General features: G+C 36.1%; 1 protein-coding gene across 2 annotated transcripts in view; it reads right to left on the bottom strand.

Moving 5' to 3' along the window:
- Positions 1-17,871, bottom strand: part of Cat (Catalase) — a 32,358-nt gene that overhangs the window by 7,830 nt on the left and 6,657 nt on the right. The window contains exon 2 of one of the 2 annotated variants that reach the window (XM_065235037.1): positions 2,221-3,781. The exons of the other annotated variant lie outside the window; for it this stretch is intronic. Coding sequence (XP_065091109.1) covers positions 2,321-3,781 — 1,461 coding nt within the window. The 3' untranslated portion in view covers positions 2,221-2,320. Of the gene's footprint in view, positions 1-2,220; positions 3,782-17,871 lie in introns of those variants that run through there. 2 annotated transcript variants of the gene reach the window in all.

Raw genomic sequence — 17,871 nt, forward strand, 5'->3', positions numbered from 1 at the left:
TAACAATTAAAACCTTTCTAAACAAATAAAAACTCTTTTACGCCAAACCAAAACCGTGTTCTTTGTCAAAATTTGAAGATTAATGATCCGTGAATTAATTTGATTGAGTACAAAACATCAGTAAAAGTAAGCAAAATACATTTTTGAAACTGTACAACAATTTTAAGACACCATTTTGTTTTCTTGATTTAAGGTGTTTCCTTGCAGAGTTCATTTTTGCATCAATTTCAAGAGCACACAACTCAAGATCTACGTTTATACATCTGCAAATTTCAGACATTCCTTGTTTCTCTGCAGCAAACAACAAGTACGTGCATTCACAGAAACCTTATTATTTTTATATGTGAAATTGCCAAGTGTAACACGAAAAAGGACGCTACAGGGAATCATCTTAAACTCAAGTCATAGCTACTTAACTATTTTTAACTTATTTATTACTCTCTAAAGCATTATCCTTGAAATTTTCAAGTAGTTTGGAATACTAGTTAAAAAGTAACATCTATCATTTTCCACGAATACACCCTTCGTATTTTAACAGGTAGGGTTGTTGCAGTAGTAGAAGAAGCACCTAGGTTAAAACATGAATGCTAAAACACGTTAAAAAAGAGAGAAAAAAAAAAACGGTTAAATGAGAGTTAAATATTGTTTGTTAACTTCACCAATTTCATTACAACAACAAAAAAACAGGATTGTTGATTATAATCAAAGCAACCACATATTAAATTTTGACAGCTTGAACCAAAGTTAGAGCGATATTAGTGAACTTTTTATATTCCCCATAGCAATTCGCAAAAATCTGCATCAAATCTTTTGCGCGACCCCTAAAACATCGCCAATCTTAACCTTTATTTTTAAACTTCAACAGGTTTGGTTTTCAAGATAAATGTCTGTAAACCAAATGTCCGTGAAGAAAAAAACTGAGGTACATGCAACTCAGACATAGCGTGCGCTTTGCCCTTGTGGTCAAAATTGTCGATAGAGTGTTATGGACTATGTTATACACTGAGGCAAACAGACCTAATAATTTTATAAAGCTCGACTTATGAACAATAGGTATATATGAATTTCATAAGCATGACTTATGAATGATTTTCTGGTAACACGCCAACACGCCCCCCTAATCTTAACGTCCATTTTCCGGTTCCAGTTTGCTCCTATTTTCATAAGGCAAATCAATGAAATTCCATTATGGCTAAAATTCATAAGTGTTTCTTATGGAATTCTCACGTTCCTTTGCCTGCGTATACGATTAAAAATATTCACAGTGTCTGTTTGTCTGTGGTAGTTAGCCTGTACCATTTTAAGAATAAGAATTTATTTCAAGTTTTGCTTCAAAGAACAACTTATCCTAAAAATGAAACAATCAACATTATGATGAATTCCTATAACTGGGAGATTATTGATGTAACTATGCCTAAATATATCATTTTTTTTTTAATATTTTAATTTTCTTGACTTTTACCACTAAACAAAAGTATCCGTAGAACAAATATTGTTCAGCACAAAAAGCTCTAACATTTACATTCATTAGTTATTAGAAATATCTTAATTTTTTCGATGAATATTTGATCATATTTTCTATTTCTATATCTAAGTTGTCTTGCCCTTGCCCTAGAGCTACATTAATGGCGGTAAGCTGCAACTCGGATTATCTTTTAATTCCGACCCTGTTTGGATGATCTGCTAAATGTTTGCTTAGAGTCGTGTTGATTAAATCTGATGGACAATCATTTATATTCATTTGCCTCATCAACAGAATTCCGTAATATTACGTATGAAGCTTTTGTAGGTTTTGATATTAGCTTCAACTTTTGTGAATAACTCAAATCTGTATCTCTTATGCCTTGTATTTAAAATACTTCGAAACCTATATGGCATGTCCTGGTGCACGTAAAAGAAACATTTGTGAAGAGATTTCATTGATTTCATTCACACAGGACTTTAACACGGCCTAACGGTCTGGGGAGCACCGTGGTGTCACAAAATTTGAATCTCATTGATCTAGAATACTTACAAACCAATAATTAATGATACAGTTTTTTCTCTGATAAGACGCAAGTCAAGTGTTTTGTGATATTAACAATAAAATACCAAACAATTAGGAAATCGTTAAACTTTATTGAAACATAATTGATATCCCGAAGACATTAGTTACTAATTGAACTTACCATTTACTTTTGATTATTAAAAATACCACACATTACTTTTACAAACATTAAGTTCTCCTTCGTGTATAATATGGAATATAGGAAGGAAATAAAAAAAAATATCGAAGCTTGCACATATGTGATTATCTGTTAACCCGGTCACAAAATCATTCTTACATCTTAGCAGAGCTACGCAGTTTCAAGCCTTCGGTAAGCTGGCGTCCAAAGTCGGCATCAACCTGAGCAAAGTTCTTAACAGCACGCTCCTGAATGAATGACGAAGCATTGCTCATGTGGCCCACGAGGTTCGAAACCATACGTTTACGAGCAGCGTCGTCCAGCACCTGGCGGTAGAATACAGTAGCCTGAGCAAAGTTCTCTTCATCACCCGACTCGAAACGGTCAACATCTCCAGACACGCTATATTTTGAATTCTGCAGTTTGCGAGCAAACGCACATGGTTCTGGACCTCCGAAGGAATTCGGATAATAGTTCGGAGCACCTCCCTGGTTGTTGGTGCAGTTCATTGGGCCATCACGTTGGTAGTTATTAAGCGAGATGCGATATGGGCAGTTGACTGGCAACTGAGTGTAATTGGCTCCAAGACGATGACGGTGTGTATCTGGATAGGAAAATAGACGTCCTTGAAGCATCTTGTCTGGGGATGGTTCGATGCCAGGAACCATGCTGGAAGGATCGAATGCGATTTGCTCTACTTCAGCGAAGTAGTTCTTTGGATTGCGATCCAACACCATGCGGCCCACTGGAATCAGTGGGAAGTCACCTTGCGGCCAGATCTTGGTCAGATCGAACGGGTTGAAGCTGACCTTTTCAGCTTGCTCGAAAGTCATAATCTGGATCTTCAGAGTCCAGCTTGGGCACTGCCCTTTAGAGATAGCATTATATAGATCACGAATGCTATAATCTGGGTCGGATCCTGCGAGCTCATCGGCACGTTTTACGTCCAAATTCTTGATTCCCTGGTCACACTTAAAGTGGAACTTACAATACACGGGTTTGCCATCGGCATTAACTAGCTTGAACGTGTGCGATCCATAGCCATTCATGAATCGGTAACCGTCTGGAATGCCACGATCAGCAAACAGGAACATAACCTGATGGGTGGTTTCTGGTCGCAGTGAAATAAAGTCCCAGAACATATCGGCGTCCTTCAAGTGAGTAGCAGGATTACGCTTCTGGGTATGGATGAAGCTCGGGAACAGGATTGGATCGCGGATGAAGAAGATTGGCGTGTTGTTACCAACCAAATCCCACACACCATCGTCAGTGTAGAATTTCACGGCGAAGCCACGTGGATCACGGGCAGTATCAGCCGATCCACTTTCACCACCGACCGTGGAGAATCGCGCGGCGAGCGGAGTTTTTTTTCCAACCTTATCGAAGATTTTAGCCGCGCAGTACTTAGTGATGTCATGAGTTACCTCGAAGTAACCGAAGGCGCCGGCGCCCTTGGCGTGGACAACACGTTCCGGGATACGCTCACGATCAAAGTGAGCCAATTCATCAAGGAAGTGCACATCCTGAAGCAGGATTGGACCACGCTCTCCAACAGTAACCGAAGCAGTTTTGGTTCCAACCGGAGCACCAGTGCTTGTGGTGGAAACAGTTTTGTCCTTGAATGGGAAAAAAGATCCTCGTTATCGAAAAGAACGTTGCCGAATGAGAGCCTTTGTTGGTCATCATGCACTTAATACACACAAATGAACGCAGAAAACAGTTATTGAAATTCCAGGATGAGTTACGTTTTAGATGGTTAAGACGGGATCACACAATGTTGTTAAAGTACATGCACGCTTATGGAAATCAGTTAAATGAAAGAACTTTTCGAAGTTTAATGAGTTGATGAATTTTAGATGTTTAAAACGTAATGTATTTAGTAAGTAGGTATTACTGACTGAGCAAATATTTGTTGTATTTATCATATTCTTTTCTATTTTCATTTTACGTACAATCATAAAGTTTAGTTCTGCACTTCTGATTTAATTTTATACGTTGGTTGAAGTTAAACATCTTTCAGCAAATTAGCTTTGATTAATTGCATATTAAGGTCATTGAGGACATCGATAGTTGATGAATGGCTGAGTTCTTTTTGTTTGATAAACATCAAACATCTTAAGAAGATTGATTTTGAAGAATTTACGTCTACATTGCAGCTAAATGTAGACATTAATGCTTTATGGATGTTTCCAATTATTTTGACTGAATTGCATTGTTTTTATGTTGCATTTAAACAAAGAGAATAAATGCAATTCTAAATTGAATACCGTAATTCGGGGGTACATTGATCACATAAAACGAAAATATGGAAATTAATTCTTACATTTACGTCTTTATAATAAAGGATTAAAAGATCTAAGAAAATTGATAAGCTAATTTAAAAAAAAAATCAATAGGCTATGACGATGATATTTTACCGCATGATTACTTATTACATTGAGTATTTTGTTTAGTTTTTTGACATTTTTGAAATCTCAAATTAGATATTGGATGACATTGATAAACCTCTCACATAACTTTCGAGTGACTTTCTATGAGATATTCTTATTAAATTTGGGTTCCCTAAATGTAGGCATTTTTTATATCACATTTTTTTAAATTTCACAGCAAATTATTAATTTCTAACATTGGAACCATTTTCGCATATTTAAAAAAAATGATTGATTGACACTTAGCTCAATGAAAAAACTTACTTTCAAGTTAAGGACAACAATGGTTCCAACCCTATGATTCGTATTTTTGAAAACTGATATTGAATGCTATTGAACGTTAATAAAATAAAAATAAAAATTATACAGAAGAATCTACTTTTGTTTTGTAAATAGAAACTCGTCTACTATTGGAGTCTCATGATGAAATGCTTAAGATTTCTCTTGATATCCACCACCAACCAACCAATTATAAACCGGTGATCAATTTGCACCCGGATCACGGTAGTTAATTTTTTTTCATTTATTTTTTTTGTGACGAAATATTCACATCATTATTTGATTTTCTGTTGATTTTTTAAAAACAAATTTAATTTTTTTTTTCATATCAAGATGATAGGAGTAAAAACACAATCGCACAAAGTTCAAACTTCGAAAGCAGACAATATGGGAGGGCCCTTAAGGATAGCAGCCCCGGCCTCCCATATCCTAAATCCGGCACTGCATAAGAGTGTTGGTTTTTGCCAAAACCAGTTTATAAGGTTTTCACAAAGTAATATCAATAGCGGATACCACGGATGCAGTACATTTGACGCAGGTCCAAACTGGACGCACTTTTGTACTATGCCCACACTCAGACAAGTATTTCACCAAATAACTCCCAATAATCAACTAGTAGTGCTTTATTAACACACTTAACCTTTACATTCGTCGCTAAAAAAAAAAACAGTTTGTGTATAAAGCGTGCAACGGTCAAAAATTGGTCTCAAATTTGGCGATTTTTTTTAATCGTGCATTTAAAAAACTTGAACACCCCTCATTTTGTAGGTCTGTGCGATTCCGTACACGAAACGAAAATCAAATATTTTATTCATGTGTTTCACTTATACATTTTTGCCAAAACATCAGCCTTATACATTCCATTAGACAAACCACATAGGTCATATAAGAATGCATAAAAGGTATGTGTGACCGCTTATACATTTCATTTGACACATGATCTTCATTAACTTTTTACAAGGCGCCTGCTTATTAGTTGACTTATACATTTTATGAATAATCAGCAATAGAAATTTGCCAAAAGGTATAAGGAGATTTCTATCCGTGTACGTTGCCTCTAATTTGTTTTTGCCATTTTCCATTAAGTTGGTCTAAACACATCTCACGTTTGGTTAAATTTGCCCGCATTTACTCGGGTTTTCTGTCAAAAATAGCTTGTTCGACTTTCTTGTCTCAAGGACCTTGACCATCCATTTGATCCAATTTTAAATTTTCTTTATTTTACAGTGAAATGCCTATACAATACCAATTATGTTAAGATTCGTTTTTTCTTGATATTCTGTGAAATCCTCGTGGCCATACTTCAAAATTTAGATAGATTTCAAACTATTAGAACTAACGCGAACTAAATAGTACGACCTGTTTATACGGTTTATACCAACTCGCGTTTGGTGGAATTTGGCTGAATGAACACCAACACAGGCAACTCGAAGTAGGTAGAATGTCTGAACTAACGTCAAAGAGGAGATCGCGAGTTGTTGAGAATTGTTTCGCGACACGACGTACGATATAAAAACAAACAGTTCGTCCAATTTCTTCGTATTCTTAGATATTTCAAATAGCGGCACGCAAAATTTCAAAGAAATTCACGAATGTTGATTTTTTAATAAATATTGTATTTGATATTTCCTTAACAGTGTCAAATATGGTGCCTACGCGGTATATAAACGAAATGCAATTCAAATCAATCGCCTGTTTCGTTTGATAAATATAATTTAGAGTACCGAATTTGCAAAGCAAGTAATGTAAAGTTGGATTTATTACAACTTATGCATATGATCCATACACCAAATGTAATGGCAGTTCTTGCAATGAACTGTAGCGTAGAAGCAAGTTAGTCCAAAATGCATATTGTTCTAAAAAACCTTAACGAGATAATTTTCTAGACGCAATGGATTTGGGGAAATAAATAAGCTAACATAAGAAATTAGAGTTGGTTGGAAATGCTATCTAACATGAAGCTTAAGTGTGATAATCTACAGGCAAAAAAAGTGTGTGTCTGCCTTTGCTCATATACTGTCTGTAGCTGTGGAATAGTTCTAGCGACGAAAGCATTTCAAGCCGATGGTGTGTTATAATGCACTTCTTTACCCAACTCTTGTGTTGCTCCTCTCGTCATGACCAACTTGATCATCTTGACTAAAGAGCCTGAATTTATAAAGAGGCGACATCTTAGGTCTTCTGCTCGATTGGAATGACTTTTCCTATGACTTTGACAGATAATCGATTGTTCTAATTTTGACATGTCGTCTCTTTATAAATTCAGGCTCTTTAATCTTGACGTTTGACTTTGTACTGTCCCATTAATGGCCCTCGCTCATTTTCAATTTCTATTCAAATTTAATACTGCCGTACTCTAAAGGAACTATCTACCTACCCTCTTCTAAGACTAGATAATACTTATAAATTATCACACTAAAGCTTCATGTTAGATAGCATTTCGAACCAACTCTGAAAATAGAAAACTTCGCGTATGAAGTACACAGCAAAAAATTAATTTCAATATCACATCAAAGTGGATGCACTTCAATCGTGTTAAAATTAGGGTGTAATATTACTTGCCAAAAAAGACAAAATTATCATTAATACAGTGCATGAACTGACATTACGCTACTTTTACTGCATTTGTTTATTTGTGTGGCCATAAAAATTACATGAGATTTTCGACATGATTGAAGTGCATCCTCTTGGATGTAATATTAAAATTTATTTTTATGCTGTGTAACATAAAAACACGTTTAATATTAAAAATTACTAAATTATTGTTCATGTCGCGAAACATTGCAAATTCTGCATACTTTTCATGCAAATCTTTAATAGAATCTTAAATTTCACTGTTGGGTGCGGACAAGTTATTTTTAATTTTCAGAGTCAGCATAAATTGTGCCGGTATAAACAACATTTAACTTTGCATTTTGAATGCAAGATCTGGCATGATCCTTTCCCCGCATCAGCACCAACCAACGCAAAAACGCAAGGGATCAATAGTTGTTGCTTGCTTACTTATGTGCAACCGGTTTTTGCTTGAAATGGGCAAAGTGTGTTTACAAGAAACTTGACTTGCTTGTTTGATAGTCTGTACTTTTTCTTTTGCATTGGCCATACCGGTTACGGACGCAAGCTTGATTTTGTATCGGCCAGGATGGAATTTTGAATGCAGTAGCACTAACGAGTTCAATTTATGACTGACTTATATTTCCGTTTTATGAACATGTTACTGATAGATCTTCGTCGTGGTCGTTCAAAGAACTACATTTTCACTTTAAATATCAGATTCTTGGGGTTGCAATGTATGAAAAAAAACCGTTTACTGCAATACGTATGTGAGTAGCGTTTTCGGACAACGCTTCGTACCACCTCCTCTGAGACCTCTCAGTACACAAATTAACAATAGTGAGTTTTGATTTAGGATAAGTGTTTGTTAAAGAACATGTTTGCCAAAACTTGGGACCTCCCAAGTTTTGGCAAACATGTTCTTTAACAAACACTTATCCTAAATCAAAACTCACTATTGTTAATTTGTGTACTTTTTGTACGTTTAAAAATAGGCTATGCACACAGCAAGTTGAATATTAAATCCAAACAACTGCTCAAAGGTCATTCCATTCATCGGTTGTGTTATATTACGTTGGAAAATGTCACAGAATTTACGAACAAATTCGCATACTTTGATATAATATATATATTGTATCTGCTTTTTTCAACCTACATTAATATTTAATACGTCAGCATCAATACTACTATCATATTTGCTGTGTAATTTCGCGTAATGAAACATTATTTGAGTAATGAAAACATCCATGGGTAATACAATTTCAAAAACAAATGTTAAAAAAAATCAAACTCACCGTGCTTTACACCGGAGGGATGATTTTGATCAACCATGTTTTTAAATTCACTTTGCTGTTTTGCTTTCGCTCACAAAGAGGTCCAAGCAAGGCTCAAGACGACAGTTCGTTGACTGGTGTGCCGATCGCGGTCAATCACAAACTTTTCAACAACTTGGTACCTACCTAACAGTAGGTGCATATACGAATCATTTGGATCGCCGCTCTGAAGTCAATGTTGGCGACAAATTGGGCCACAGCGTGAAACTTCACCGCACAAAATAAGTAAAACCAGCCGTGTCGTGTCTGCACTGTCCGAAGAAAATGAATAATGGATTGAAGTTGGACAAAAGCCGGTTTTATTCGGTGATGATTTTGTTGATGGTGAGAACAGTTTAAAATAATATTTTTTGCTGGTCATTCTACGATGTTTACGGAAGTGAGCGATTTACTAGTATTAGTAGGGCAATCGACACGCAAAGAGGATACATTTTTTTAATGACTATTGATTGACTTCATACTAACCCACTATAAATGGAGGGTGTAGGTAGTGCATTATCAAACACTTTGTATCGATTTCTCGTTTCTGGTTCAGTTGCATTATTTACTCCAGAGCTCACCTGCAGAAAGAACCTTGAGGGTCTATGAACATGCAGGGCAGAATAGTGCATTTTTATTTTTTCTTCAGCATCGAGCCGTGAAGAGCGAATGCAAAACTTGTAACAATTTAATATTTCAATGAAGAGAAAATGCTAGTCTTTTTCGCAGTGGTTGGCATCATTGAGGAAAAGGAAATCGTTGAACCTTGTTTAATCATTTATGCACATAGAGGTAGCCATGTACTTATAGGTACGCGAATAAACAACTTAGTAAAAAGCCGGCTAGTGGTACCTAACAGAGTGTCGTGACGCTCCGCAATGGTTGGTGAAAACCTCAAGTGCCCGTAATCGAGGTTCCGGTGGTGAGTGCTTGTCTGACGATTGATTATATAACCACTATGGACAGCTAATGATCAAAAGGGGTTAGTCATTTCAAGTTGTTGAAAACACCTGATGAACCGTTTATATAAAAAGAATTCTAATAGTATAATAAGGTTTAATGATTCTGAATGTATTACGGCAACGAATGCATTAAGTTGAAGTTGGGTGCAGTCACACTAATTTTACAGTCAACTTCGACAGCCTGTCATAAACAAAATCCTGGGGCCACATTATGGAACCAAGTCGAAACGACTGTTTTCATACGAAAACCGCTTCGTTTCGATGTGTCGTCGTCTACTCGTACTAATGAATAATTTATTGCAGAACATCGCTATTCTCTTTTTTCTGCAACCAACTGTTTGTTCGTCTACAGTAAAATTGTTGAAGTTGGTTGAGTGAAGACTTTATTGCAGTGTGCGATGTGGTGAGGTTGTCTGTTTGAATTTGATTATAGCCGTGCCATACATACCTACAACTTGGCATTGAACTTGTTCTGGAAAAGTGCAAGCTCATTCGCTTGCTGGTTCTGGACAATTAAGTAATCGGGCTGTGCTTTAAAAGTGCAGGAATTCGCAATCTACACAGCAAAACAAAAAATAATATCACGTCACAGAGGATGCACTACCACGTTGAAAATATGGTATCATTTTAATCGCCACGAAAGGACAAATTTGGCATTTAGGCAGCGAATGTACTGGAATTAGATGGAATTGAGCACACCGGTTTACTCATCATACCTGCAATATTTCCGTTTGTTGGTTTGTTGTTGATGCGTTGTAGGATATTGTGATTAAGCAGTTGAAATTATTTTTTGCTGTGTACGCATATCAAAGATATAGCTGCATCCACAATAACAGGAAGGCAAGAAAACCAGTCTTCATAAGCAATCTTATATTAGTATATGTACGTAAATATAGAAGGTTTGATTGTCTATATTCATTATTTATATTCATATTTTTATATTTCAGGATCGCAGTCACAAGCAGTCACAGACAGACTACCAACATTTTCAAGCACGTGGAGATAGAATTTGGTTTATGTTGGAATCTAAATCCAGGACTGTTACAGAAACTTCGATTTTTAATCCGCAAAATGTGTTCATCCACTACAGGCGTGCCAAATCCACGCCAATGAAAAATTAATGCTTTTACAAAGATTTCCGAGCTAATCTCGGAGCTCGGATAATACAGCTTGTAATGAAATTGATACACTTCTGGAACGCTGGGAACTGTAGATCCCGTTACACCGAAAACTCTTGTCAATTCTATGATTTCTAGGAATCTCCGTACCATCATAAACTTCGAAAATTCCAAAAACTCGCTAGAAACTTCAGGAACATAAGGATCTATCGGAACTATCAAAATTTACTTTGAGAACTTTCTTAAGATACCTAGAATATCTTAAAGTTATTCAGGGTGTCTAGTTTTCTAAAGTTCTGGTAATCCTGAGATTTACAAAAAAGGGAGTAGCTGGAAGTTTCTAGGATTCTTGAAGATTCGCAAACACGATGAATTAATGGAAAGGCAGATAGGGGTTTTGATTTAAATGCCGCATAATCTTAGCTCACTTTTATGAACGGATTAGGATTGTTACTAACTAAAGTATAGGAACAAACGTATTATTGATATGTTCACGGTGAATTCATTGTTATTTTCGAAGTTTTCTATTCGATAAGACGGAAATAGGCGACGAAGTATCGCTCTACCCTATAGTCACTTCCGCAAGACTTGTGACATGGATGAATCTTAAAGCCAATGTGGACGCATAACTGTTGCGAATCAGTGCATTACATTAGAATAACATTGCGGTACAAGACGATTCTATACAGCTAGTACATAATGTGTACTATAGTTATATTATTATAGCTATAGCTTAAGGTATCTGAAAAATAATCAGAAATTATCCCTTTTGATGTGTTTTCCAGTGAAACTATGGAGATATCTCCTTTTCAAATTATTTACTAACTAGGTACTACCATAGAGGTAACTCTAAGACTAGTAGGTCCAGAAGAAACGTGCTCAACTTTTTGGCTCAGCTCTGGTACTGTCTTCGGTCCCAAGCTAATCGATGCACCCCTCGAAACATACGAAAATCCATGAACCCCTCATTTTATCTGTCACACGGAACCGAAAAATTACCCAAAATTAAGTTCTTTTCACTCATCTCCCATGTTCCGTTCAATAAGCTTATTTTCAGTAAACCGCTTATAGTAGTTTAAATTTGACTACGGCAAAAATAATTACTTACTCGTGAGTATTTTCTACCAAAAATTAAGTTCAATTAACTCAAATTTGAGAATATCTCATATACTCACTAGTAGCTTATTGAACGATAGTCATGAGAAAGTCGAATCTCTCGTTCCGTTTTTGACAACAACAAAAAGTGAGAGTGGGATGCAAAACTCAAAATTACCCAAAATTAAGTAAAAAGAACTTAAATTTGGGGTAATTTTTTTTCTCTGTGCAGACTTTCATAGCGAATCAAAACATAGTGGGGTACTAGAATGTCGACTAGAAATTGATACAAACAATTAAGCTACAACTCGATTTCAAAACATTCCAAACGACTTCAATTGAAAGTGAACGTGTATACTTCCTTTCCCCACATATTTGTAATGTAAATTGTGAAATAAATTTATACCAAAAATCGCAATGTAATTCTTTTTTTTTTATTTCAAACAGATTGATAGCAAAATGTAAGCACAAGATTTTTTAATAAAAAACTTTGTTTTCAACTCTTAACTTAATGTTTAAGGATTTTTTCTCATCCCCGGGATCACTAGAATTCTCGGGACATCTCAATTTTCATTTTCCGATTCCCGGGAATATTGAAAACCCTAGCGGTAAGCTTCACGTTAAGAAGATCGGATAGTATATGACCGAATTTACTCACATAGGGTGTCCCAGAATGTCTAAGCACGATTTTGGAACACCTCTGCTTGTTTCAGATAACGTTTAAATCATTGTTTACAATTCGAACAACAATTCCGTGTATCGCAAGTAGTGTCGGTTCTTTTCATTCCCGTGACAATACGAAGGTGCAAATTGTGCACTATCCCCAACATTTCTCTGCGCCAATTATCAAAATTGGAAGGTGTAGTAAGTATCGGGGTTGTTCGAAACGCGATTTGGAAGTATGGCAAGGAAGCAACTTTCCAGGACAAGTAAAAATCTGTTCGTAAACCGAACCCTGTTGAATCTGGACCGGAAAATCGTGCAAGCTTTCACTCGCAAAAAAAGGGCTTCGGTTCAAGATGTGGCTAATAAAGTGGAATTCTCGAATAGTAACGTCCAGCGGGCCAAGGCAAGAATGGGTCTAAAGACGTATACGAAGCAGAAGAAGCCAAAGCGAAGTGAAAAACAAGCCGAGGGCTCGGAAGTTATACGACCGATTGCTGTGTGGAAAATCGGTGTGCGTAATTATGGACGATGAATCATACGACAAATTTTATTACAAAACTCTTCCGGGTGATCAGTACTACATTGTTCGTGATAGCCGAACTGTTGACGACGCGGATAAGGCGATTTTTACCGTGAAATTAGGTAGAAAGGCTATGGTTTGGCAAGCCATTTGTGAGTGGGGTATGCTTTCCAAACATTGCGTGACAGTGGAGACAATGACAACCGATGTTTACGTGCGTGAAGTGTACGAATAAGCGTTGTTACCCATGAACCGCAAACATGATGCCTCAGTACGGTTTCGGCCTGATTTGACGTCGGTTCATTACTCCAAGGACACGGTAGCCTGGTATAAAGCCAACAAGGTCCAATTCGTACCCAAGGAGATGATTCCGTCAAACTGATCCCAGGCCAGGCTAATCGAAACTCTCTGGGCCCTGACCAAAGCATATTTCCGGAGAACTTTGAGATTTGGGTGTAAAAGCTTTAGTAAACAAACATGGCAATCGCTGATTTCTCGCGAATAAAAGAACAATATCATGAACAAACTATACCAAATGATAGAGGAACCATTCCTCTACCTGTTTGTGTTGTTAGTTTTTGAGATTGAGCTTTAATTCGCGAGAAATCTTCAAATGAAGTGTTTGTTTACAAAAGCAATTAGGCCCTAATCTCGAAGTTCTCCGGATTTGCGGAAATATGTAAAGGCGGCGGATTTCGGTTACAACGTTTGGAAAAGACTGGAAAAAAGTATCCAAAATTTTTGGAAAGGCATCTGTGCTTAAGCTAATGAGTAGCGTAAGATAAACTGAAAGAGAATACTTTAGAGAACATGAATATGAAATAACAATGGAATTAGCTGGAAACTAAGTCATATTAGCATTTTTTTTTAAATATCGTGCTTAGTCAATCTGGGACGCCTTATAAATGGCGCTAAAACGAAAATGACCAGGTTGCGCCATCTTAAATATACATTATATAATGTTATATACAGATCCTGCCAATATGGATGGGCGTTGCGGTAAATATTCTACTGCATTCTTGTTCAATATTCTTCTAGTTCATTGTTATATAACCCGGGTTTCCCATTTTTACGAATACAAACAAGATACTAACTTAAGGCTACTAAATTTCTTGCACACTCAAAAGAGTGTCGAAGCAGTAGAGCTTTTCGGTACTGATATTTTAGTTACGAAAAGTAGGCCGTTATGTTATTCTAAAGTGTGTAGCACTTTTCGACAGGATTGCTTCCACTCACTTCGCTATACTATAAATAATGTTTTTTTGAAATTATGGAATCATTGGATGCTATTTTGATATGATATGTTGTACTTGCAAGTTACAAGAAGGGGTTGAAAAGTGTGTATTTGACACATTATAAACAATAAACAAACCTTTGTAGGGCCTTTTTCGCCGACCAAGGGTCACCCACGCAAACCTTGTAAGTTACAAGAAGAGGTTGAAAAGTTATTTTGATACATAAAACCTATAAATTTCGCTTTTAAAGAGTCACAATCAGCGATTTTATGTCAGCGAGTTAAAATTATTCCTAATGTAATTTTATTGCAATGAATTGTATTTGGGAATTGCTGTAAAGGAAAATATTTCTATTCTATGGAAGATAACTCCTTCATTTCTCATATATAACTATTTTACCCTTCATAAAAAGGAGCGGAAAAATACGCACTAGCAACATTGAATTTAGGCAAACGGTAGAGCTCTTTTACCTATTAATAATTCGTAATGTTTACAAAGTCGCACTACAGAAGTGTTTCATTGTGAACTATCATCTTAATACATAGTTCAACTTAGTCACCTGGGATTGAAATAAAATGCTAAATACACCCTCTTTTTTATCACCTTCACTAAATGAGATAAGGTTAAGAGATAGCACTAAAATTATTGGCCTCTTGTTGATCGAATCAGTCTCCAGGGAGCCATTATACATTTCTATTGATATATCGTAGAACTTGACACAACTATCTGCTGCGTGACCCATTCCTTAAGCACGAATCGACCATAGCGTGACCATTCGTTTTTTCGTTCAAAATGATTGCGACCAATCCAACAAACAACGTTCTAAAAAATACCGGTAAACCAGCTAATGACCACTGACCGCGTGAAAACTACGATGGAGCAGCACTAGTCTTTCGCTTTTTGCATACAAGCAGACACACAAGCACGATTTTTTTTTGTGGTCGTTTGCAATGAATAGGTGGTGTAAGTTCAGCCTACGCAGCTGGGTCAAAAGTATTTTCTTCAGTACCTGAGCCTCACCGTCATCGTGGGTACGTGCAGGGTAGGTATGTGTAGTAAAGTCGGCCGCATCGATCGCTTCTCGACTGGAAGCTGCATCTTTTAAAAAGCTGGCTGCGCGAGGAGAAAGTATCTCAATTTTGATGTGATGTAACGGAGTTTAATCGTTCGCAGGCAGTGGCGAATTTTTATTGAAATTTAAAGGAAAAATGAATGGGCGGGTCATTAGTACTAATCATCAAGTCCGCAGTGTGAATATTTGCACATTTTGAACGGAAGTTTATTTATTGTATATGAGAAGCATTGTTTGCAAGGTAAGCATTTGTGCAATCTCAACTAAATAGACAATATGCGACTAACGACGATGTGCGATTTCCTTCGATAAGAACACGACATTTGTTTGCCATTGTTGGACATAGCTAAATATATATATCATTCAGATGATAATGACTTGCTACTATCATCTACCTATATCTTGAAATTGCAATGGAAATAACATCTAGATCATAGCAAGATTTTGTCAATATAAATTGGTCATATTGTTGGAAAGTTTTGATCAAACGGAAAACAAGCTTTTATCAGCCCATGATGCATTTATTCAGAAATATACTGCCGGGGGACGCATAACTCCATGTTCTATAGAACTCTAATATAACATGGGACAGATATGCTTCCACCGGCCGTATAGGACGTTTTTGGTCAACTTTTCATGAACAGGGTTAAGACATATTTTTCCCGGATTCAATATATGATAAAAAAGGAATACCGACATAATTGATTTCAGCAATTGATGCCACTGAAAAAAAAGTTACGGTAGCTTGAAGAATACTGGAGAAAAACTCTCTGCCTCCCACCTCTCTATTAAATTTTTAGAATTTTGGTAATTTCAGGTTCGCAACAAATAGTCAAATTATGCTCCAGTAATTAGATAATTTTAAGACGTCAGAAATTTGAAATACTCTTAGAAGTTTGAGAATTTTGAAGTGTATTTAAATTACACGTAAATTATAGGAAGGATACTAGGCCTTGATATATTGAGCTAGAATATTCTTCTAGAAAGCAATGACATCCACGAACATTTGAATACTCGGACTGATTGCTCGAAGATTGCTTGACAAAATTATTTAGATTATGAGGTCAGGCAAATTTTTCACATTCTTAAACTTTGCGAAATTTCTTTACAATAAATATTTAGTGTTTTAAAGATCTCATATAAAAAAAAATCATGGCTCTTGAACTTGGATAACATTTTAAAACTCTGTCACATTGGCTAGATAATTATGATGAGAATGCCAAATGAATTTTGAGAATAGTTGTTGACGAAATATAGGGATAATTCTAAAGGAGCATTAGGAAAAGGGAGAATTTCAATGGAATTTTACTAGAAATTTCAGGTAATTTTGAGAAGTATCTCATGAAATTTGTAAGGAGAAGTAAAGGTGAGTTTTAACCTTTCAGTAATCGCACTGGTGCATTGAGTACACGCGCATAGATTTGTTTTTAAACAATTAGCTTGGGAATTTTTAAAATGTTTATACATCACTAGAAAGAGGAAGAGTTCATTTTGAAATACAATGAAAACCCAGATCGCTTGCAAAAATAAGGTTTATTTAACGGTGATTTGACGCGACTGCTCTTGGGTTGAGGTAGTTCTAAAGAAACTATTATGGGGATTATGAATATAATTTCAGGGAACTCCAAAGCAAACTGGGAGGAATTTCAGGGAGCATACTAGGGATACTCATTCCTTCAAAGTGAATTAACCATACGACCAACTTAACTCCAAGACTACAATCCTGAAATTACGCCTAATGATCACCTACGGCTGAAAATCACTTAAATGTTGATCAATCAATCAACCAAAGAAAAGAAAAAATGAGAAGAGCGGCAAGTAATCATGGATTATAACAGCATGGAAATCACATTCTTTACAGAGTTTCATGCTACTGTTTGAAGGTAGTTTCAAAATAATTTCTTAGAGAATTGATAGGAAAATTTGAGGGAATTTCATAGGATTTTTGGGAGGTTTTGGCTACAGATTATGAGTAAATTTCCAAACAAACTGTGAGTAGTGCTCCAAGAAAATCTGAAGAAGGTGAAATCCAAAGCAATTTTGGGAGACAACATTTCTCAATTCTTATTGGTATAGTAAGAGATTTCCGCGAATTCTAAAGAAAATTAAACAAGTTTTATTAAGAATGCGAAGATAAATTAACAGTGTAGGGGAAATGGCTCTAATGTTTGGCCCATCGCTAAAAATCTGCTATTTATCAATTGTATCTTGATGAACGCGTCATTGGGACGGTACTAATGGATATTTTTGGTTGCTATTGAAAATTTAGTCGATTGCTGAATCTATGTATGGGCCCAAATTAGGGGAATTTAGGCCGACATTACATATTCTGAAAGGATTGTGTTCTGAACAGAATTCCGAGACTGTAATGGAGAATATTTGTAGCAAATATCGGACAGAATCATAAGATTATTGAAGGAAATCCTGAAAGTAAAAGTAATTCTTTGTAAGTCTTTTTGGAAAG

This window comes from Ochlerotatus camptorhynchus, unplaced genomic scaffold, assembly GCF_037179485.1.
Source record: "Ochlerotatus camptorhynchus isolate MF236.1 unplaced genomic scaffold, CSIRO-AGI_Acam_v1.1 ptg000457l, whole genome shotgun sequence".
In the NCBI taxonomy this organism is placed as follows: Eukaryota; Metazoa; Arthropoda; class Insecta; order Diptera; family Culicidae; genus Ochlerotatus; species Ochlerotatus camptorhynchus.